Below are 24,937 nucleotides of genomic sequence, written 5' to 3'. Positions count from 1 at the left end.
AGAGCGGGAACGCAGCACAGCCACAGCCGGTGGAGGCACACACATTGACTAGGCTATAATTGAAACGTATGGGCTCCGCTGCCGGCCCGGAGAGCAGACGCAACCAACATGCATCTGGTGGGTATGCTGGGGGTAAGCTATATGAAACCCATTTCTATGTGAATAACATGTAAAACTTGATCACTTGTACCTGCCTTGCAAAATGTCTGTGCCTGGCACTGCTTTACAGGTTAAATAAAATTTCATATAAAAGCATTTTATACCAAACTATTCACTGACTTTGTTCTCTTTAACAAGACAGTAATGGGCATCTGTGAGATCAGTAACAAAGAAACAAACAAAAAAAAATCTCGTACCAAGGTTCATTGAATTGAGCTTTTCTTTTGAACGTTGTTGTATATGGGCTAAGATTTTAGTCTATATATTTGTGAGTAGAATTCTGGTAACTTAACTGGTGATTTTGGACTAACAAAATCTAGACAAAATCTTTAAAGTATTCAACCCTCCAATTTTATACATCTATATGAAAGTTACTCCCAGAGGTGGGAAGTAACTAACTACATTTACTCACGTTACTGTAATTGAGTAGTTTTTTTGTGTAGCCTAATTTGTAATTTTTTCAGTAGTTTTTGAAATCTGTAATTTTACTTTTACTTTAAGGGATAGTGCATCCAAAAATGAAAATTCAGCCATTATCTACTCACCCATATGCCGATGGAGGCCCTGGTGAAGTTTTAGAGTCCTCACATCCCTTGCGGAGATTGGCGGGTGGAGCAGCTAGCACACCTAATGGCAGACGGTGCCCCAGACTAACGTCCAAGAACACAAAATCTGTCTCGTCTCGTCGTCCTCCGCTTATCTGGGTCCGGGTCGTGGGGGCAGCAGCCTCAGCAAAGAATCCCAGGCAGTCCTCTCCCCAGCCACCTCCGTCAGATGCAAAGCAATGCCAGACTGGGAATTGGCGATGCCTGCACTTGAGAATCTGGACATCAGTACTGACGAGACTGCTGCTCTTCAGAGACCGTGCATCACCGATCACCCTGAGCACGCACACGTGAGCGCGGAGCACAGAGAAACAGTCAGAGCTACAGGCTACAGTGAGGCTAAAAACAGAGTTCATATGACGTTTGTCGAAACAACTTTTTATGTCGGGGCTGCAGCACACTTGGATCACTATGGATGAGCAGTATGGAGATACTTTGTGGATTCAATTTTGTGTTCTTGGACGTTAGTCTGGGGCGCCGTCTGCCATTAGGTGTGCTAGCTGCTCCCCCCGCCGATCTCCGCAAGGGATGTGAGGACTCTAAAACTTCACCAGGGCCTCCATCGGCATATGGGTGAGTAGATAATGGCTGAATTTTCATTTTTGGGTGCACTATCCCTTTAAGTAAATTTTGACTTAAGTATTGTACTTCGCTGCATTGGAGGTTTTCGGCTAAATGGAAACCAAAAGAGTGAATCTCGGAAATCTTGCGTGGAATTGACCCAAAACAAGTGGCCAGTGCCGGCAAGTTACTGTAGAGAGAGATGGAGGAGGGTGGGAGTGCTTCAGCAGAAGCACAAGCAGACGCAGCAGTTGAAATGAACGAAAAAACGAACGAAACGAAAGAAAACCCCGTGTGCACAGTGCCGTTTATAATTGTAGGTCAGACAAATGCGGCCCGAGCCGCTCTCTTGTATGCTCACCTGTGTGTGTGTGTGTGTGTGTGTGTGTGTGTGTGTGTGCGCATCGGGACCAAACTCTGCCGCGCACGATACAGAGAGCAGAAGAGGGTTGTAAAGGTGCGACCATGTAGAGACAGAAATGACATGCCGTCATGTAAACAATATAAGTCATCACGTTATAAAGTGAAACGTTTCACCATATAACACGATAAATAGTATATTGTTATGTTATTATATGAAGCGTCCGTCGCACAAAATAATATAACTTTAGTTTATGAAGAGATAAGACGGAGCCCTCTCCTCTCCTCTCTATGCTTTACTTACAAGTGTGTGAATTGACCTGGATATGAAGCGTCCATAGCAACCAATAATATAACAGTAGTTTCTAAAGAGCTAAGACAACAAAAAAAGAAAAATAAATCAGCAGCAGTGGTCATATTTCAGCAGCAGAGCACCACCGCTGCTAGTTGCATATAGGGGAAACACTGTTGCTCAATGGATTTGTTCTGTTTTGGAATACACAGTAATCTTCCAAATTAGTGTTAGTGTATTTTAATATTGAAAATTTCACTTCAACAAGCTCTCTCTTTTTGACCATACACCTGTTTGCATCCATGAGAATAATGCCCAACAACATTGCTCAAAAAATTGCTCTGTGCATCATCAGTCTAACAGTTGTGAATCAAAATAAATGAGGGCTGCGCAATATTAGACAAAACTGACAATGCGACGACGATTTTGTATACTGCCATATGTATTGCAATATACAGTGTATTGCAATAACTTGAATAGCTCTATTTGGAAAGAAGTCATCATTTGTGCTTTGGAAAGGCTGTATTTGCATGAAATATACATTTTACAATCAAACTGTCATGGAAATTGAGAACTTCACAACCTAAAGGATTAACCAGCAAAATAAGTATGGCATATTGCCTTTGACTAATATTATATCGATATGATGAACTTATACTGCGAGTCTCACAATGTGACTATTGCACAAGAACACATTGCGATGGTGATGCTCTAATGATATTGAGCAGCCCTAAATTGAATTGAATTCTATGGTTCATCATACAAAAATAACCAGTTTTTGGATTGGATTTATGACCCCTGGACCATTTTTGCACTGCATAGTGACCCCCATCAAGTTGTTGGAAGTAACTAAGTAACTTCTACTTTAAGTACATTTTAACCTAACTACTTTTTACTTTTACTTGAGTAGATTTTTAGATGGGTAGCTTTACTTGTACTTAAGTAGAATTCCATCAAAGTAAAGGTACTTTTACTTGAGTAGAATTTTTCAGTACTTTTTCCATCTCTGGTTACTCCCTCACCTCCACCGCTGGTGTGCACACCCGTCATGTTCCTCCAGTCCGAGGGGTTGCGCCAGGGTGACGCTGCTCTGTTGTCAGTAGAAGAAGAAGAAGAAGAACGGAAGTGAAAACAGAGTCAGCTAAGCTAGCAGTCCTACGGTGAGGGCAGAGAGTGACTGTGCTCCTTGTCGTCAGTTTACCAAACAGCCATCACTTGTAACGTATTTTGAGCCTTTGATTGTCTGACGGCCGAAGTTGCTGCATTGCTAATACTTTACATGCCAGCCGGAGTCGCTAACAGGAGCCATGTTACGTAGCTGTCATTGACTGTCGTTAAAAGTCACATAGCAAACAACGTTGTAACCTTAACTCGCCGCTCACGTCACATCGACTCCTGCATGGAGGTTACTTGTTATTTTAGTCTGATATGTTGACTCATTATCGTCATTTAGACCCAATTTGATCTTTGTTTTGATGCATTAGTGAGTGTGTTATCCATAGCGCTCAGTGCAACTCGTATAGACATTGTAGCTAATATAGTTGATAATCCCTTAAGTAGTCTAAGATGCTTATTCCTTGGATATTTAGTTTTGAGGGTTTATGTATTTGTTGCTGACACTGAAGAACATAACAGATAAACGTTAAAATTGATCTCCCTTTGTGGGGCAAATGAGTCATTTCCTCCTGGTTGCCTAAAGGTAATGTAACTACGATTGACTAGGTGCTGTGTTGTGTTGACGAGAGACGCTGGGTAAAATTGGTGAAATGATGTTCTGTGATATCAGGACTGCCAATGGACTGGCTGCATAGGCCATGGTTTAATGCTCATCTGTTGGCAAGCAGCACCAGCAATGTCAGCCAGCTCCCTCCTGAGATACACCATCAGGTAACACTGCTTTGAGATATTTACAGGACTTTGTGCATGGTGTTGGATGTGACGTCAGCTCAAGCTCAAGAACAGATGAGGCTGCCATGATTGTGGTCACCTCAGGGTGTTGATGCTAAAAACCCCAATACCCCAAAAGTTGTGACACTGTCAAAAATGTAAATAAAAACAGAATGCAATGATTTGCAAATCTTTCTGAACCTATGTTCACCTGAATACAGTCCAAAGACAAAATATTCAACATTCAAACTGAATACACTTGTTTTTTAAAAAATGTAATTTAATTTTATACACTCATTCTGAATTTGATGCCTGCAACACATTTAAAAAAAGTTGGGACAGGGTCATATTTACCACTGTTTTACATCACCTTTTCTTTTATCAGTGCTCAGTGTTTAGGAATTGAGGACACGAACTATTAAAGTTTTGAAAGTGAAATTCTTTCACATTCTTGATATTAGGGATGGGAATCATGAGAGGATCCACAATACAAAACTATTACAATGCTTAAGTTACGATACAATATTATTGTGATTTTAAATATGTAGTGATATGCTGAGTATTGCGATAAAATGTGTTGCATTCCATTACCTTTTTTCAACTGTAGATTATGTCCCAAAGGGAAAACTTAGTCAACATCTGTTTTGTCTAATAAGATAAAGTTTTCAGTCTGTTCATCTCACTTCAGCAATTTTTTTCAGCAACAAAATGTATCTAGTGGACTGAAAAGGCAATTGATTATATGATTCTGGTAGGCTACTTAAATGTGTCTCATTGTCTTGCTGGAATAAGCAGGGATGTCCCTGAAAAAGACATCGCCTGGATGGCAGGATATGTTGCTCCCAAACCTCTATGGACCTTTCAGCATTCATGTTGCCTTCACAGATGTGCAAGTTACCAATGCCATGGGCACTAACACACCACCATACCATCACAGAGGCTGGTTTTGAACTTTGAGGTGGTAATAATCTGAATGGTCCTTTTCCTCTTTAGCCAGGAGGACACGTTGTCCATGATCTCCAAAAACAATGTGAATTGTGGACTCGTCAGATCACAGCACACTTTTCTACTTTATGTCAGTCCATCTTTGATGAGCTCAGGCCCAGAGGAGTCGGCTTTGTATTTTGAAGTTGATAATATGGCTTTCACTTTGCATGGTAGAGTCTGAACTTCATGAGTATTAGTATGATCAAACAATGACTCTCTGGATGTTCACTGGTGTGATTGAGGGATATTTTTTTTTTCAGAGAAAATCCACCACCTGCCCCTCTGTCTTGTTTGCATTGAGCTTGAACAGTTCCGCTACCACCACTGCACAAAGTTCAATTCAATTCAATTCAATTTTATTTATAAAGCCCAATATCACAAATCACAATTTGCCTCACAGGGCTTTACAGCATACGACATCCCTCTGTCCTTAAGACCCTCACACCGGATAAGGAAAAACTCCCCCCAAAAAAAACCCTTTAACGGGGAAAAAAAACGGTAGAAACCTCAGGAAGAGCAACTGAGGAGGGATCCCTCTTCCAGGACGGACAGACGTGCAATAGATGTCGTACAGAACAGATCAGCATAATAAATTAACAGTAATCCATATGACACAATGAGAGAGAGAGAGAGAGAGAGAGAGAGAGAGAGAGAGAGAGAGAGATGCAGGTAATGACAGTAGCTTACAACAACATTAATGAAAGTAATAATATTATAGTTATAGTTCTGGCTACTGTGGTACAATATGTTGAAAGTATGTATTAATATCTGACAGTATACTTGTGTGACAATAGTCATATGTGTATAATAACAGTAGAAGTATGACTAATGACTAATGATGGCAGCAGCAGCAGGAGGCATCTGGCAGGACCACGGCAGCAGCACAACCACACACGTCACACTGTCCAGGCACCGCTGCGGTATGAGTTAATCTGAGAGACAGTGGAGCACAAAGGCTCCGGAGAAGAAGCCGAGTTAGTGACATCCAGAATGGCCGAGTTAGCAAGATGCAGTTATAGGATGAGAGAGAGAGAGAGAGAGGGAGAGAGAGGGAGCCCGGTGTATTATGGGGGTCCTCCGGCAGACTAGGCCTAAGTCAGCCTAACTAGGGGCTGGTACAGGGCAAGCCTGAGCCAGCCCTAACTATAAGCTTTATCAAAGAGGAAAGTCTTAAGTCTAGTCTTAAATGTGGAGACGGTGTCTGCCTCCCGGACCGTAACAGGAAGATGATTCCACAGGAGAGGAGCCTGATAGCTGAAGGCTCTGGCTCCTGATCTGCTTTTGGAGACTTTAGGGACCACGAGTAACCCTGCGTTCTCAGAGCGCAGTGTTCTGGTGGGATAATATGGCACTATGAGCTCTCTAAGATATGACGGAGCTTGACCATTTAGAGCTTTATAAGTTAACAGTAGGATTTTAAATTCCATTCTGGATTTTACAGGGAGCCAGTGCAGAGAAGCTAAAGGTATTCACCTTCTTTTCTAATGAGAAAATACAGTTGGTAGATTTTTTACAATAAAGGGGATTATGTATTAACATTTGTGCTCAAATGATTAGTTAGTTGACAGAAAATTAACTAATTAGAGACCATCTTGCCATGGGATCACATCAGCCCTGATACAGCAATCTGTGACTTGAAACAAATGTGGGCCAGGGGCATTAAGTTTCCCCACTGACCCCTTCCCTACTTCCCACCCCTCCACTTAAGCATCCTTGCCTGCACCACACCCATTTTCAAACTCTGCCTTCACTGTGGTCTCAATAACACATCTCTGAGTATAGTTCATACCACTAATACTTTATCCCTGTCTTTTTCCACATCATGGAATAGAACTAAAAAAAATAGTTATCTTCCATGTATTTTTCTCTGCAGGCTGGAGAGGAAACATGTAGCTGCACGTTTAGTCCAGCAGAGAGCTCTGTCAGGGGCAGATGCTCTCAATGCACTCAGACCTTTTTATTTTGCTGTACATCCCGACTTCTTTGGTCAATACCCCAGGGAACGGGTAGGTCTCTCATATATCATGACTTGCTTAGATGAATGAAACATAATGTTGTAAATGAAACAAATGGAAGACTTGTGGGTAGACTGACATGAGGCATTTTGATGTGCTCAGATTGTCAGTAGTGTTTGCAGCAACAGGACTACACCAACACAGACAATTGTAGTGTTTTGCTAGAAGGCTGCTGTTGGTCAGAACACACGACTTATTATCATTGTGCAAAGATTTTTTTGAAGAGGAGGCTTCACCACACAGTGTAACATTCAATGTGTTCACAGGAAGTGAATGAGAATTCATTAAAGAGGCTAAATGGCTATCTGGACAACCTGCAGAAGCCCGGCTCACGCTCACTTCAGCCAATGAAGCTCACCTTTTATGTCAGGGACACAAAGGACAGCAGTGATGTGGGGCCAGACCTTCTTGTCTCAGGTGAACTTTCTATTAATATTACCTTTTAATATTTGGGAGTTCTGTCTTTGCAAATTTAAAACCTCTCCCTTGGTTCTCAGGGTTCCGGTCAGTGAGTTTCACCCTGCACACAAACGATGTCTTGAGCACAGTGAAGAACGTCTTGAAGTCCTGCAGCCTACCCATGGAGCACATGAAGGGACTGAAAGCACATTCAGACATATCTAAAAGTCCACCAGAGACGGGGTTGCCTTTCTACAGACCTATCAAATGGGATAAAAGTTACTACACCTTCACTGGATTCAGAGACCCTGAGCAGGAGCTGCAGCAGGCCAGGAGAGTGGAGCCTACACTCATGTTAGTAACACTGGACCTCAGCTCTGTATCTCAACTCACAATTACAACTGCCATACATACAGTACATTATGAAGACCTGGGTGTCTGGTACAGATTTGAAATATCAGAAACAGTTAGGCACCCTCTAAGGGACCGTACAAATGCCGCACTTTTTTGCACCATTGTTTTTAATGTAGATGCACGGCAGGCACACTCAAATGCCAGAGCAACACCGTTGTGACGCGTTTCTGAGTGCCTGTTTTTTAGGGCACATTGTCTGTACCCTGAGATAAACAGAGTTCAACTTTTGGAACGCAGCAGTGTGCACTGCATGTCATGTGACAGATAAAAACCAATCTGTCCTCTCATCTGTAAAAAGCAGTCCGTGGTTGATACGGGGAAGACGCTAATCATTATAGTGCAGGGCTACTCAGAGCTTTATATCTGTCCCACGGACAATATTTTAGGCCTACACACTTAAAAAACAGCACCTGGGAGAAGATCAGCTCTGCACTCTGGATTTCATGTAAGTAGGCTATGATATGGTGCTGGTTATGGTTGCTCAGCAAAGTCTCACAACACCTTTTCCAGGCGGTTAAAGACGCTGCATATGTACGGCCCCTAAGACCTCTGTAGTTTGTAGATTAAACAACCAAGATACAACATGTATTGGTGAGCTTTAGAGGTGCTTTTGAATGTTTGACAGAGCTAGGGTAACTGTTTCATCCTGCTTTCATTCTTCATGCCAAAATAGGCTAACCACCTACTGACTCCAGCTGTATACTGAACACATAAACATGAGATTTTCATTTTCATCACTTGAAGTCGATCTTCACACACGCACCATTTTCTGTTTTTGACTTTTTCATGTTGTTCAGCCAAATACAACAATCAAAGGAACTCCTCTTTCTGTTAGGAGGTGGACATCAGGTTTTCTAGTGAACATTTTTGGAACTGCCTGTGTATGCAGAGCCCATATTGTAGTATCTATAGAGGCCAGGATCTGAAGTAAAGTATAATCAAAGCTTATAGTGGGGCAGATAAGCTCATATATGGAAAGTATTGTGCATTTTATGACTAAAGCATGAAACTTTCTACAGTGTTTCTATATACCATGGAGTTTGTTTTTAGACATGGACCCACTTTTGAATTGACCTCTGGAACTTGTCAGAGGCTGTACATTTTGGGCTGTGAAAAACATGTTTTTTTCCACTTTTTTTTTTTACAGAGAAGAAGAGCTGTGGAAGTCACTAGTCATCCTAAAATTGCTTTAATAGGTGAAATCAGACTTACATTCTGTCAGCTGTATAGACAAAAAAAGGACTTTCAACAATTTGTGTTAAATTTAATTGAACAGTGCTGTCATCTTGACATTTCTTAATCTACCCTAGTAGTAGTTAAGTATTACATGGCATTATTAGTGACGTTTAACAGTCTCCTGAGCATGAGCAAAGGGCAGTACACCTGAGAGCAGCCTTTTTGCACTTGCAGCGAGTCGTACACCCTTTCTTGCAGCCACAATGGATTAGTTCATAGCAGCTCTGTGAGGCCTCTGGAAGGGTGGTCCACAGTGGCTGCCATCCCACTCCTTCTTTCACCCATCCCCAATCAGAAGGGCTTGGCAGCTGAGGGCCAGGTTCCAAGGCTTGCACCAGACATTGGCTTGATAGGAATGAATGAATGAATTAATTAAATTTGTTTATTTTTGGTCATCAATAGTAAACACATAAAAAAACTTACCTGATAGGTGGCCTGCTTAATGTGTTGCTCTAGTGCAGCCTTCGTTGGTGGCGTGCTCTCCAGAGCTCTGGATTTCTGAGTGAAGAGCTGTTTTCTAGCTTCATTCACCTCTGTGATTTCACTTGTCCTGTCATACATTAGTACAACAAAGCAACTTGGCAGAGAGCACAGAGTTCCCAGTTAGTGGGGTAATGCAGTTTAGACTGCTTAGATGTAGTTGGCTGGGCTGGATCAATCAGAACATGGCATTTTGACATGATGCAGGGACAGTGTCAGTGTTCTGAAGAGTGCAGTATATATAGCTCGCTGACACGTACAAGAATCCTGTAGTGCACAAGAACTTAACATATTAGGTGTACGTGTATATTCATATTATTTTACACATTGTTATTAAGTTTTTGTATGTTTGGTGCGAGAAATGTTATTAACATCCTCTTTGGAGGAATTAATGTTGAAGAGGTTGGAGGTGGATTTGCTAACATTACACAATAGCTAGCTAGCTAGCTGTATTTCATTTCATCCATCATCAGCATTTTATTTCATTCATCATCAACAGCTAGCTATAGTCTTTGATCAGAAGGAACATGATTAAAATACTCACTTTTCCATACATCAAAATGTCACTCTTATCTCTCTCGCAGGTGAAGTAGCCAACAGTAAACAGTGCATCCAACTAGCTCTACTGCCCTCTGCTGGACTGCAACAGTAGAATCATGCTACAAACTGACACATATAGACACAAGGCAATGGCTGAGGAAATAACAAGCATATATAATGGCCAATAATGGGCGAAAAGTGGAAAAATGCAATACTGAGGTCAATGACTCCTCAAGGTCACCAGAGGTCAGACAGAAAGTGGGTCCACGTCTGAAATTAAACCCTGGGGTATGTAGATTATATGCTGAAAGTTTCATGCTTTAGTCATAAAATGCACAATTGTTTTGCTTATCTGCCCCACTATTAACTGTGTTTGCTGCTGAATCGGTCATGTACAGTGCGTTTGTGGAGCTTTTTGACAGAAAGTAGCAGCTGCTGCAGAAAACAAACATAATCCATGCCAAGTTGAGTAAAAAAAAAGTTATGGTCTGGAAAACCAAAGCAATGAACTAAAAGATGCTTGAAAGCTCCATAGAGCTTAGGGGAACTGTAGATTTGAGTATAACTCTGTGGGTTTTTCCACAACTAATAGCCAGCTCAGAGTGGTTTCATGTTGCCTTTTCTTCTTCAGCTTGTGGCTGAGAAACAATGAGCCTGAGGCAACAAAGAAGCACGGTGCTAGTCTTCCCCTGAGAGAAGAGCTCAACAGACTGAAGAAGGAACTGTGTCACAAATTTGATCTCGCTGATATCAGGTACACTCAACTCTAGTGTTTGCCCTAACACTGAAGTGTATTCCTCTGTACTGTGAGTAACTGTGGAGCATGATTTAAATGACACAATAGAAAAGGTTGTTAGAGGAACTGGGACTTTTGAGCTTTAATTCAAGTCTATGCATGAAGTTGTGTGAGGCTGTGTACATATTACCACGATGATGACGTCAGTTGTGTGGTGTAGGTGGCAGCGCAGCTGGGGAGTGGCCCATAGGTGCTGTCAGCTTCAGAGTCTGAGCCGACTGTCTCAGCAGAACCCTGAGGCCCTGATCAACCTGCAAGGTAAAGAGTCTCACTGAGGACAGGACATCAGTCTGTATGCATTACCTGTCTGTGCTTTATGCACCTGCTGTGGAAAACAATGTCCTTATTTAGGTACTGATATGAAAAAATCACATCATGATAACTGCTATATTTCGACTTAACATACTGACGTCATACTGTTACCCATGGTAATAACTAGCTTGGCTGACAGCTAAATTATTACTGACTCGGTGGTGGTTTTAAAAAGAGGAGCAGCTCCAGTAGTGTAATAAATCGTGGCATCCTCAATGTTTTATGAACAACCCCAGACTTTTAGCGTCTTATTGCCCAGAGGAGTCCGGGTATCATCGGATAATTCCTAATTCATTTGCAATTCAAAAACCAGAAAACTAAATCACGTGATATATTTCTTTTTTGTTTCCAAACGAAAAACCAGAAAACTGCTTCCAAAAGACGTGCAATTTTGGTTTTTGCAAATTCCTTTTTTCATTTCTCATTTGGGACAGACAGTAGCGCAGTGCACAGACAGGAAGCGTAAGTGAAGTGTAAAAACGTCAAAATAAAATCCAAGAGGGTAGAATGGCCATTCTATTAAAAATGTAACACCCAACATTATGCAAGCACAGGATCTAATAAAATAAATAAATAGGCCTACATTTGCTATGCATATTAAATATATATTTTATCCATAAAATGTGTGATATTATTTAGTTGCGTAGTGTGAATTAATAGTCTAATTAATTACATATGTGGAAATAGCCTGTGTCATCTTTCCCAGTCACAGAAGTGACAAGCAGAAGTTACCATGTGTTACCAAACTGTTGTTAACCAGTTCACATACAGATGTTACTCATTTCAATGCCGCAGCCATAGTGAAGGGGGTGAAATAATTGATCCAGGTAGCTACAGTGCACAACAACAACCAGCAGGTGGCACATGTCAGCAATTGAGATGCAGCGTCCAACTGAAACTGTTTGAGAATTAGCAGTAGGCTACTGTTATATTTTCTGCCGGACCTGTACAGTATACTAACTCGTTACACAGTCTTAATTTAATAAAGGACATTTATATTATGATATTTAAACCAACCATCCGTATTATGAAACATGGAAATAAACTTTTAGCTTCTAAAGTATTTATTTAGACAGCTCTGATAGAGCTCAGGATTTATAAGGAGGACACTGCTTTACTCCAAACAATTTCACTGTATGAACCTGGACTTTGTGCGTGACCTTTTGGATGTGCAGAAGAACACAGAACATTAATTAACGTTAGATCCTGATACATTAGATCCAGATAATTAAGTTAGGCTGCTCTGTCTCGTGCGTAAATGCGCACAGCGTCTCTCTCAATGGGGAGACGCACATATCATTTCTGATGCGTCCAATTTTATTAGATCCTGTGCTTGCATAATGTTGGGTGTTATATTTTTAATAGAACGTCCATTTTATCCTCTTGGATTTTATTTTGACGTTTTTACACTTCACTTCGCTTCCTGTCTGTCCACCATGTTACTGTCTGTCCCAAATGAGAAATGAAAAAAGGAATTTGCAAAAACCAAAATTGCACGGTCTTTTGAATTTAGTTTTCTGGTTTTTCATTTGGAAACAAAAAAGGAATAGATCACATGATTTTGTTGTTCGTTTTTGGTTTAAAATGAAAAAAAGGAAAAAAAAACAAAACAGGTGACTTCCGTTTTTGGTTTCAAACGCAAAAACGAATTGGCTGAACATCCGCAGACCTGTTCAATATTCAATCCAAAAAGGAATAACCGTAAAAACGAATCGGCAAAAAACAAAAATGGGCCGGGTTTGATTGGTTTTTCGTTATTTGATTCTGACACCAAAAACAGTTTTCTGTTTTTTTGTTTTGAATCAAATAACAGATTTACCATTTTTTGGTTTTTGAATTACAAATGAAGTCCCAATTATCCGATGATACCCGGACCAAGAGGGAACTCATTCAGCGGCTCTTCTGACAGCAGCACAGCGTCTCTACCTCTCCTCTCCCGCAGTGCCCACACGAGAGTCAGTGTTATCAAGTGATTTTGTCATAAACCTTTGGTAATGTAAACCTACATGACGCCTGGGGTTTGACAAAAAAAAACCACGTATATGTTAATGTGCAATAGTTATGGTAGCATAACAGCCTGTCACAGGTTACAGCGTAATGATTAGAGGAGAAAAGGCAGAGCATAAAGGTCCAGGTGGAAAAAAAATGACTCCATCATTTAGGATTTTGCTAAAAGAGAAGGAAATCACCTATTGATTTATATATATATAGATCCCAGAGTGCATTTTTGCGTTAACAATATTCTTGACGATATGACAAATTGTAAAAAAATATATTATTATTAATTTAAAAACACAGTATTGCAACACAAGTGATATAGTTTTACATGTCAACCGAACAGTTTTCCTTCAGATATTCAGTAAAAACTAAAGAGAATTTCTCTTTAGTTTTTACTGAATATCTGAAGGTAACAGTAACTCAGAGTGAGATTCAGATTCTGTATACAATATTTATAGTGCAACAAAATAAAATCTAAATGTTCTAAATAAAATCTCTCTCTCACTCTCTCTCTCTCTACATATATATATACAAAATCCTCTAATCATTACGCTGTAACCGGTGACAGGCTGTTATGCTACCATAACTATCACACATTCACATATATGTAGTTTAATTGTCGAGCCACGAGCGTCATGTAGGTTTATGACAAAATCACTGGACACCAACTCCCGTGTGGGCACGGCAAGAGAGGAGAGGTAGAAACGCTGTGCTGTTGCCAGAGGAGCTGCTGAATGAGTTCCCCCTGAGCTGCAAGTTGCTTAAAGAGTCTGAGAAGTTCGGGGCCATTCATAAAACATTCAGGACGCCACAGCTAATCCCACACTACTGACGCTGCTCCTCTTTTTGGAACCACCACCGAGTTTGTAATAATTTAGCTTTCAGCCATGCTTGTTGTTGCCATGGGTAACAGTATGATGTCAATATTTTAACAAGTTGAAATATTGCAGTTATCATGATATGAATTTTTTATATCATATTAAAAATAATACCAGTATTATCAACAACGTTATGATACAGCACACCCCTAATTTTTTTACTTATTTTTCATGTATACACAAATGTTTTAGAGAATGTGTGGTCATGAAACTTTGCCTCAAAGGAAAGGATAAGTCATGAAAAAGCCATGGAAATGTATGGTTAAAATGTGCATAAATCCTGCTTGTAATTACTTCAACAAGTTGGGTTAGCGTTGTGATGCCATTGGCATAGGTTGCTGATTTAGGTTGCTTTTTAAATTGTCAGTGGGTGACAAATGCTGGCTCAGCCAGTTTGCATAAAAATAAACCAGTTTAAGCTCATACACTGGACTGGACTGACAAAACCAGAAATGGACCTAACTCTACATGGCAATATAAAACTAAAGTATTATTATTTAAAGATGCAGTGTCAAAGCAGCATAATTATCAACCTTTGATGAACTGCTTTCTACAACTCATTTCACTAATTTAGCTCCACTGCTTGAGACCAGCAAAATGGACTTACACAGGTGTGTGGAATTAACCTGCTCCTTTGCCTTCCCATTAGGACACACTGTGGTATTTGCTGACCAGTCAGGGATGAACGCCTCTGGAGACATCACACTGGGAACCATGGATGTTCATCATCAGTGGACCAAAGTAAAGTAGCCACAGTGCTCCTGCTGTCACACATTCTGTGTTTTCCTCTCTGTTTATGTACCCCTTCTCTGCCCGTGTGTCTCCAGCTGTTTGACCAGCTGCCTAGCTATTGCAGCCTGCAGCAGCAGACAGACTGGCTGAAGGAGAGAATCAGCCTGCTCCTGGGTGGGACTCAAGTGGTTCATGTGGAGAGGCTGGGACCAGTCCAACCCATTACTGAGCACTACAGCACCCTCAGCACCTTTCACAAGAGCCTGATGTCCCGACGCCTTCGCCTGCACCCCAGGAGCCTGCAGGGGCTCACCATGTTGCTGGATAAGTACGTTTTCACATTACCACTGAACACCTCAAATAATGTGACACACTACTATTTAAGTAAGAAGAAGCAAGAAACCATATGTTATTTGTGTCAATCACAGTGACCGCTCTAACCCCAGTCTTCATGAGATGGGGCACTTCATTATTCCCACCATCTGTGACCCTCCCAAGCTACAGGTCTTTCTTCAAAGCCACGCACCTGAGGCCAGAAAGCGCACCCATCACAAAAACCAGTGAGTCAAAAATCTCACTTTATTCTAGAACTGCCCACTAACAGGACCCAGACTCAACTTGCATTTTATTTGTTGAATCATTGCATTTTTTTTAGCAGCATCATTATGCACAGTGTTGCAGGCTACAGCCAAGTATTGCCTCAAAATGACTGTGACGAGGTAGAGAAAGAGTTATGGCAACAGAAACAGTTGGGAGTTGGAAGTTTTCCTTGAGGGCTTTCTACCAGCAAGGGATTACTTGGTTAAGGTTAGGAAGAAAGTCATGGTTTTGGTTAAAATGAAGAAAGAACCATACGGTTCTGCTTTGTGATGGTGATTTTAAAATGCCGGACGAAGATCTCTGTCGGATCAGAATGTTGCACAATTGAAATTACTGGAACTTGTCCACCCCAAGGACAAAACACCCAGACATAAGCAGAGTAATGTAGTGCATGCAGTTCAGTGCAGCCAGGAATGCACAGATTTGTACACTTGGGAGACAAAACAACCACTCCACAAGCGCATGGCACAGCACAGGAGAGCCAGCTCCTCGGGTCAAGACTCAGCTGTCCACTTACATCTACAGGAGAAGGGACACTCCTTTGAGGACAGCAATGTGCACATCTTGGCCAGGGAGGGAAGATGGTTTGAAAGAGGAGTAAAAGAAGCCATCTACGTCAAGCTGGAACGACCATCGTTAAACAGAGGGAGTGGCTTACGACACTACTTATCCCCCACCTACAATGCAGTCTTGGGATCCCTCCCCAGACGACTTCACACCCATTCACCCCTGGTCCCACCTGACCCTAACGACTCACATGGTGGCCAGGTGGGTCAACGACTCACATTGTGACCTTAACGACTCTGAAACTAAGAGCTCACGTGACCCCTATGACTCTGCAAGGGTTCCCACCCACACAGGGTTTATAGCCTGCAACTTCCTACCAGTCATTTAGAACTGAAGAAGCTTCTTGGATGAGAGGCAAAAACGTCTTCAGGAAACGCAAGCAAGTCCAGTTGCCTACGATATAGCACTTATGATTACCATGACCTGGATGACTGAGAATCTTCACCGACATACTGGAACCTTTAATACAGTGTGCAGATATCCTGTCTGCTTCCTGCTTAAGTTTGATTTTGTGATCCAGCACCTGTAAAAGTTTTTTGGATGTGCGCGCCCTCCACCCTGCTTGTTCTTGGGTTAAAATGAATACACCTCTGTCAGAAAAGGCTCTCTGGGAAAAAGCCTATAAGGGAAACGTCTCCCATGTGTGAAACAGAAGGCAGTGCGAGGCAGAGCAGCACAACTCATGTCTGTTGGCTGCTCTCATGCTCTCACGCTGACAGTCTCTCAAGTTGGCTAAACTACTTTTGAAGAAAGTGCTGGTACAAACACTTCTACTTTCTCAAGGCAGAAACCTGGTCCACACACTTACACCAACACAGACACCTCAAGCTACGCAAGATTAATTTCACATGTCGTCGTGTTCTGGTGTGTGTCACTCAAAAATCACAACGCAGTGCGAGTTGCTGTCTGAGTGTTGCTGCCAGGGGGCGCTATAACATGAAACAAGAAGAGAAACTTGAAGGCCAAAACATATAGGTGGCTAACGCTGCGCATCAAAAAATATGCCCCTATTATTGTCAGTGTAAAACCCCACACCAGCGGCAGTTAGACACATGTTGGTTCGCCTGGATGCGTTGTCCCACTGCACTTTATGCCCGCCACCCCGGAATGAAATGCATTTTTCCCCCACTCGCTCTCTGCTTGTAGATTCCAGCTCCCGTTGCAGCTCTTTTTCTCTGCTCCTGTGGCAACTTGACTCCTCTCCTCACCATTGTTACATAAAGAGAACTCTGTAGCTGTTGCTGTCTCGTGTGAAGGCGAATGGATCAGGAGAAGCTTGTTTTAGAGGTTGAGAAATATTCTGAGCTAATGGACCCATAATCCTGTCATTATAAAGACAATGGCCAAAAAGATACTTCCTCTTGAGTCATAACTCTGGTGATTGGCTCTTCAGATGAGAAATCAACTTTTATTAAGGCTGTCCACACTTGATTTTAAGCTAATGCAGAGGTGGAGTAGGTACTGGTCTTTCAGTAAAGTGGTAGTAACTTTCCATGGTCGCCTGTTGACGAGCTACAATGTGATGCGTCCAGTGTGTGCTAGGGGCAGCATGTAACGCATGCCACATGATGTATTTCTCATATGTGTGTATATATATATATATATATATATATATGTGTGTGTGTGTATGTATGTATGTATATGTATATGTGTATACATATATATATATATATATATATGTGTGTGTGTGTGTGTGTGTATATACATATATATATATATTTGTAGGTAAGGTGTATTGAAGAAAAGGCATCAGTAAAAATTTTGGGTGTTAATAAAAATGAAAAATATCTATAGATATTTCTCCCTGTTGAGGTCAGAAAGAAGGTACTGATTACACCGAGGCCAGCACGGAGATGCCCATAAAGAGCTTCTGTTCTCAGTTCACAAGGATCCTAAATGAGGACCAGGAAGCTCTTGTGGCAGAAATCCTTTCATTTTAACACAATGAACACTAAAACAAATATCATCAGCTTTGTTACTGACTCATACTTGTTTGTGTGTTCAGGCTGCAGGCAGAGGAGGAGGCTGTGGTGAAGCTGTGTCTCCACAGTCTGTCCCTGAGGAGTCTGTCCAAGGAGCCCAGTGTCAGCTCCAGCCAAATGATCCTGTGCTGTAAAAGGCTGGTAGAGCAGCGCTGTCCCCTCATGCAGGGCCTCCACATCTGTGTCTCTCACTTTTACTCAGTAATGCAGGATGGGGACTTGTGTATCCCCTGGGACTGGAAGAGCTGAACTGGAGGGACAAGGCCAGTCACAGTGTTGGAAATAAGTATTTTTAGTAGTTCAGGCAGCAAATATACAAGTTGTTAAACAGGATCATTTGTTACATGTCTGATGGCTACAATGGATTTCATATCTTTTCATTCTCAAGGGAAACCTTTGAAAAAAGAAATCATCTGTAGAGTGGTTTATTCAAGCTGACCACTGTGGGCTCATCCAAAGGGAGGCACTTCATCCTCTTACAGCAAAAGCCATATAGAAGAATCTGACCGACAGTGGAAGTGGCACCCAACATGGGGTGAGGACCAGCAGGAGTTGCAAAATGATAGACAAGAAAGGGAAGAAGAAGAAGCTGCATATAATTATGTTGTTATTGTTTTCACATTTTTCTCAGGTGTTTGCTTTTATTCTAAAATGCTGGAGACTTTGATCTCTTCAGGAATCAAAAGTCTGAGAGCCAAAGAGTGTTTGGTTGAAGTGTGATAAGGGATATGTAGGGATGTTTTGCTTGGCTACTAGGAGTCACAAGCTAGTAAGTTGGGAACCACTAGCAGATGTGCAATATGACTTTTATTTCAATTTTTTTTTTTTTTTTTTAGAAAAGTTGTTTTTTTTTTTTGTTTTTTTTTTTTTTATTGTGGAATACACTGAGAAATATTTAAATAATGGTTCTGTTAAAGGCACAATCTGTGCCATAATTGCAAACTAATATAGTCAGCAAACAACCAAAATGTATTACAGACGGTTAGAACTTATCAGTCTGATTGACAGACTGTATGCCTACAATGAAAAAGTTTGTACAAAGTGGAGCCTGACCATGTTTAGTTTCTCAGTTCTGACTGGCCTCACTGGGAGGCATGGAAAGCCTGCTGTCAGAGAGGGGCGAGACACAGTGAATTGTGAATAAGGAGATAACAGTACACTTCTTAGATGAAATAAAGAAATACATCAGCTTCGTATCTGGAGCTTACTGATTTTTTTTTAAGGGAACTCAGGCCTTTCTGAAATGAACCATACTTGGAGCACCTATGGTTCACTTCAAGTCCCTGTTACGGTTCACTTCATCCGTGCATTGTGAACACAAAGTGCTCCAGGAATGCTTTGCCAATTGCTTTTGTATTTTTGCCCTCTTGATTACATGTTACTGCTCTGGGATGCATGGGAAAAAATAAAAAAATAACGGAAAAAAAAAAAATACGGAATGAAGAAAACATCAAATGGCAACTGTCTACAACACAGAGAAACACTAACAACTTCATTAATTTTCAGTCCATATGAAAGAGAGGGACTTCATATGTGCAAAAAAACCCATAACACATCAAACAAAGGTACTACATGCGATTTACACATCTATTACCCTCTCTCAATGTAATTGTTATTTTATTTTTGTATTGGCACACTGTATTTGACGTAGTATGTATTGGGACATATTAAATCGTTTTCTGGCATACTATATAATATGGTGGTATGGCCATTGGAATGTACAGATAGATTTGCCCTTGCACACTTTTAGTCTATCTATATAGATAGATAAATAGACTACAAGTGTGCCAGGGTGGCTTTGTGTGTGTGTGTGTGTGTGTTTATGTATGTTAATAATCCAAAGCAGCAATGGTCTGAGCTCCAGAGGAACAGTAGTGTGAACAGCTGAAGTTGACCTGACAGAGAATTGAGTCCTCTTTCGAATGAACTGACAATGTGAATGCAAAAAGAAACGCCTCCCATTTCTGTTGTTCCACTCATCGGTCCACTTTAAGAGGACTGAATTTGGTTCATTTAAAAATGTGAAAACACCCATAGTCTCAGTCATTTGAATCATTTGAAGCACTGTTACTGCTGTACACATGGGGTGGTGGAGTGTTCTGGTTTTGTAATTTGAACAGCATATAAATGTGACAAGTGTCCTTCAACAATTACATAACGCTCAAAAACACTGAATTTCTTGTTCTCACTGCTGCATACTGGGAACTCTTTAGAGGGGCAACCCAGTACTGTCTCTGTAATATCACTAATTTTGTATTACCTGAGTCAAAATATTTTGAACATACTATAGTCAATCTTTTAGGCTATCACAATGTCAAATTTTCTGACCTCATATCCTGTTGCACCATGTGCTACTACACAAGATGTATTTAACCAAAACATCAAACTTCATGTCTGCCTAAATGATGAGGTACAGTGACTTCATCTTGCAGATGAGCATGGAAACAAGGATAAAGTATGATATTTTATTCTGCTACTATATTTCATCCCCACACTGTGTAAGGTTATTTGAGTTGGTACAGGCTTGTAGTCATTAATTTTCACTGCGGTTTGGATAAAGCATTGTAGATGTGCAGGCCCTGTAGGAGTTTGGTTTTTTTTACTTCCTTTTCTTGCTTTGCTCCACCCATGACTCCACCTGCTGCATGCCAGATTGCCTACAAACCACAAAAGATGTGGGGCATTTTTGTGAGCCACTGGTAGGGGCCAGCCAGGGCCCAGTCACTGCCTAATCATTTTCAGAATGGAAGCAAATCTCTTTTCTAAGTTCCTGTCAGTACACATGCTGGATCAACTGCAGAGTCTTTTGAGACTTGAAACAAACCGGTAATAATGAACTGTAATAATCCACCCTAGAAGTTGAAAATGCGTGGACTCGTTTTTCTGCATCTATTTGAGACAGAATATGCCCACTTTTTTGCAATATTACACAGGTTAAAGAAGGCAGTCTTTGAACTTTGTTTTTACAAGAGTTAAAGGACATATCTTGATCAAAGATTACACTGAGGTTCCCAAGGGGCCATATGCTTGCTGCGTCTTTAACTGCCTGAAAACTCAATGTCAGGCACCGGATGCTACTCCTGTGCCTTTTCCGTGCCAGCTTTCAGGAGTGCAGCAGCAGGTTACGTCTGAGGTTACTTAGCAACCTCAACAAGCACTGTATCATAGCCTATTTACTTAAAATCCTGAATGCAGAGCTGATCTTCCAGGTGCTGTTTGTGTGTGGGCCTGTTGTCCATGGGGCAGATGTTAACCTCTGGCAGCCTGAAGCATCCATCCTGTCTTCCCTTCTCTAAGTAAAATCAGCATTTAGTGTCATGAATGCAGGAATACACTCCCTAGAACTAAATGCAAGCTCTTGTACTTGCAGCATAAACAACCCGGGTCCATTCATTTCAACTTTCAATATGGCTCAAGCTGCCCTGCTTCCTGGATGTAATCTTTGGGGCCGATCAAGGCATTTTTTAACTGATCAGGATCGGGTATATTGACCTTCCTAGAGGATGCGACTCTTTGTATAATGTTAGCTGTTACATTTGTTTTTCCTCGCAAAGATTTCATGCAGAGTACAGCCGTCTCCAACTCTCCGCTCTCCTTTTCTCCTCCATTCAGCTGGTCAATAGTGTATGCCACATAAGAGTGGTATACAGCACCTGGAATCTGGTGGGAACCTGAAGAATAATTTAAGCAGTTCAGCACTGTAAAGTTTTTCTGATCATAAATCTGTAATGAAGATTTTGCCCGACACTTTTAAGTGAGAGGTGGCGCCGTGCGCCCCTAGAAATACAGGTAGCTGGCCGCTCCCCTCTTACTTTTGCTTCCTCCTTGGGCCAACATCCGGGTTGGTGTGGCGAAGAAGATTGTTTGGCGTGGCCAAGAATATGGCGCACAAGCCTCGCCAAGCCTGAGTGCACTAGTGTCATTGTCGCCCAGTGGAGTAGAACATTGTTTGGTGTGGCCAAGATATCGCGTCTTGGCGCATCGACATCCCCAATTAAAGGTATGGACCCGTGGCAAATTTTCCTGCATTTGTGCAGCTGACAGCGTGATACTTACACCTGTTCACGAGGCTGAAGTTGGCACCTTATTCACAGCCTCTTATTGGAATTTATGAAATATAGTAGGAAGATGAAATGAGAATTAGATTGTAAAGGTGTTTAATTAATTTCAAAACCTGGATTTTATTTAATTTAACTGTAGCATTACTCTCTAATATCTGTTACTCACAGTAAACTGATTTTCACTCTGATTGCTATTTCTGCTTGTATTTATATTAAAAAAACCATTATACTTACAGTGATCAAATCTGGCCTAGATTAACATGGAGACTATACAGAATAATTAAAACACAGTTTCTGATTTGTGAAGCCTTTATTCTATTTGTGAAAATTTGATAAAGGGCACTTTCTGTGTTTTTTATTCATCTGGACCACATTAGACCTGGTCTAGATCAAAAACCACTATACTCAGAGTGATGAAATCTGAATTAGATTGAAGAGGACACTCTAGAGAATCATAAAAACATAGTTTCTGATTTGTGAAACCTTTATTCAATTTGTGAAAATGCAATAAAGGTCCATTTCAATGCTTTTTTCTAATCTAGACCACATTAGACCTGGTCTAGATCCAAAACCACTATACTCAGAGTGATCAAATCTGGACTAGATTAACATGGAGACTCTAGAGAATCATGAAAACATAGTTTCTGATTTGTGAAACCTTTATTCAATTTGTGAAAATGCAATAAAGGTCCATTTCAATGCTTTTTTCTAATCTAGACCACATTAGACCTGGTCTAGATCCAAAACCACTATACTCAGAGTGATCAAATCTGGACTAGATTAACATGGAGACTCTAGAGAATCATGAAAACATAGTTTCTGATTTGTGAAACCTTTATTCAATTTGTGAAAATGCAATAAAGGGCCATTCCAATGCTTTTTTTCTCATCTAGACCACATTAGACCTGGTCTAAACCACTGGTCAAAAACCACTATACTCAGAATGGTAAAATCTGGACTAGATTGAAGAGGAGATGCTAGAGAATCATAAAACTTGAAAGGAATTGGCGATTAACCAAACTGGAAGAATCTTGTTTAATCTGGGCAGACAGTCTCAAAACGTATAAGAGGGGCCTCCGCAATGCCAGAGCAAACTATTACTCAGCATTAATAGAAGAAAATAAGAACAACCCCAGGTTTCTTTTCAGCACTGTAGCCAGGCTGACTGAGAGTCACAGCTCAATTGAGCCTTGTATTCCTTTAGCCCTTAGCAGTAATGATTTTATGAGCTTTTTTAATGCCAGATGCCTCCTGCTGCTGTTATCATTAGTCATACTTCTACTGTTATTATACACATATGATTATTGTCACACATGTATACTATAAGATATTAATATATTATTATTAATTATAATATTATTACTTTCATTAATGTTGTTGTAAGCTACTGTCATTACCGTCTGTCCTGCATCTCTCTCTGTCTCTGACTCTCTCTCTGTCTCTCCCTCTCTCTGTCTCATTGTGTCATGCGGATTACTGTTAATTTATTATGTTGATCTGTTCTGTACGACATCTACTGCACGTCTGTCCGTCCTGGAAGAGGGATCCCTCCTCAGTTGCTCTTCCTGAAGTTTCTACCATTTTTTTCCCTGCTAAAGGGTTTTTTTGGGGGGAGTTTTTTCTTATCCGCTGTGAGGGTCATAAGGACAGAGGGATGTCGTATGCTGTAAAGCCCTGTGAGGCAAATTGTGATTTGTGATATTGGGCTTTATAAATAAAATTGATTGATTGATTGATTGCTTGATAAAAACATTGAAACATCTGATTCGTGAAACCTATTTTCAATTTGTGAAAATCCAATAAAGGGCCATTTCAGGGCTTTTTTTTCTAATCTAGACCACATTAGACCTGGTCTAGATCTCTTGCTCTTAGTGCGTTTGTGCTGCTGTTATGCACACCCCTCATCTCCCCATCAACACCTTGTCTTGGCAGATTCATCGGTTTCATCATCTCCTCAGCCTCATCAGTGGTTTTATCAGAGGTCTTCTGCCAACACCTCCATTGTCTGGACTCCGTGAGGGGATTTATGACGCAGCTGATGCTACCTCGATCAAGAAATCTCCCCGCTGAGTCTGCACGATACTCCTGTACCAAAATCACCTGTAATAATAAACTATATTTTTTTCTCATTTACTGTCTGCTGATCGAAATCCTGCTGTTGTCTCACCTTTCTTCAAACTGGCCATGGTCAACCTCTCTCACTGCTTCAGCTTCTATGATTTTTCTCACTCTTGCCAAAGACAGAAAGTTCTATCTAATCCAATCTAATCTAATCTAATCTCTAGGACTTTACCATGGCTTGTGTTAGAAGTACAATAGTTCAGCCGTTAGTATGCTTCTTCATCATTTCATGTACCAATCAATACATTGTCATGAAAAACTTAGTCAAGACTTCATCACAACAATAAACATTTGATTGAGAGAATCATCTCGTTGATATGTCCATTAACATCTGTCATCATTTCAGACCCCGCTCTTCTTCTCCTGCCCACTTGTCTTCATTGCGTTCCTACCTTTGTCAGACACCTGCACCTGTCTGCTGACATGGTCCTCACTACATCATTATCCAAAGGTGTTAGACCTGCACAATAGCCTAATCATTTTTCACACTGTGAATTGTGTATTGTAGTTTTAGATTTTCACCACTTGGGTTTTGCCTGAATCTGAACACCACAATTTTGATTTTGAACTAGATATTTTTCAAAGTCTTCTTCCTTCCTGCCTTATATCTTTACCTGTTTGACCTGTTGTTGTTGTTGTTGTTGTTATGCTTTCTCACAAAGTAAACTCTGTTCCCAATGGTCTTGCTTTTTGATAATGAGAGTCTGTCAAAATCCAGAATGTGCATGAACATAGGCCTATTTAGCTATACATATATATTATATGCATACATCCAAATAAAATCCTATATCAACACTATTACATGGATTCAGCTAATTTTATGGCAGTTGTAGGCACTGTTTTATTTGATGTCCTTTCACAGCAATACAGTAGCCTAAAACACGACAAAAATGTCACAAAATAAAAACAGCAAATTTAGGCTGTTTTCTGGTCTAACTACAAGGTTGTTGCAAGA

General features: G+C 40.8%; 1 protein-coding gene across 9 annotated transcripts; it reads left to right on the top strand.

Moving 5' to 3' along the window:
- The first annotated feature begins 3,073 nt into the window (after nt 1–3,073).
- tcaim (T cell activation inhibitor, mitochondrial) lies at nt 3,074–24,662 on the top strand. Of its 9 annotated transcripts, none has more exons than XM_033641225.2 (11): nt 3,103–3,137; nt 3,764–3,864; nt 6,725–6,857; nt 7,133–7,283; nt 7,364–7,619; nt 10,567–10,689; nt 10,892–10,989; nt 14,569–14,660; nt 14,747–14,979; nt 15,080–15,211; nt 23,794–24,662. In XM_033641225.2, the coding sequence occupies exons 2-11, from the start codon at nt 3,800–3,802 to the stop codon at nt 24,137–24,139; spliced, it is 1,629 nt and encodes a 542-aa protein (XP_033497116.2). In that variant the 5' UTR covers nt 3,103–3,137; nt 3,764–3,799; the 3' UTR covers nt 24,140–24,662. The 9 variants fall into 9 exon arrangements, with proteins under 9 accessions (XP_078028137.1, XP_033497116.2, XP_033497115.2 ...); XM_033641224.2 differs by lacking the exon at nt 3,103–3,137 and adding an exon at nt 3,144–3,676; XM_078172011.1 differs by lacking the exon at nt 6,725–6,857 and having other exon boundaries at nt 3,074–3,137.
- The last annotated feature ends 275 nt before the right edge of the window (nt 24,663–24,937 follow it).

Source organism: Epinephelus lanceolatus, chromosome 10, assembly GCF_041903045.1.
Source record: "Epinephelus lanceolatus isolate andai-2023 chromosome 10, ASM4190304v1, whole genome shotgun sequence".
NCBI lineage: Eukaryota > Metazoa > Chordata > Actinopteri > Perciformes > Serranidae > Epinephelus > Epinephelus lanceolatus.
Note: the sequence above shows the minus strand (reverse complement) of the source record. Positions and strands in the feature narration are given on the sequence as shown.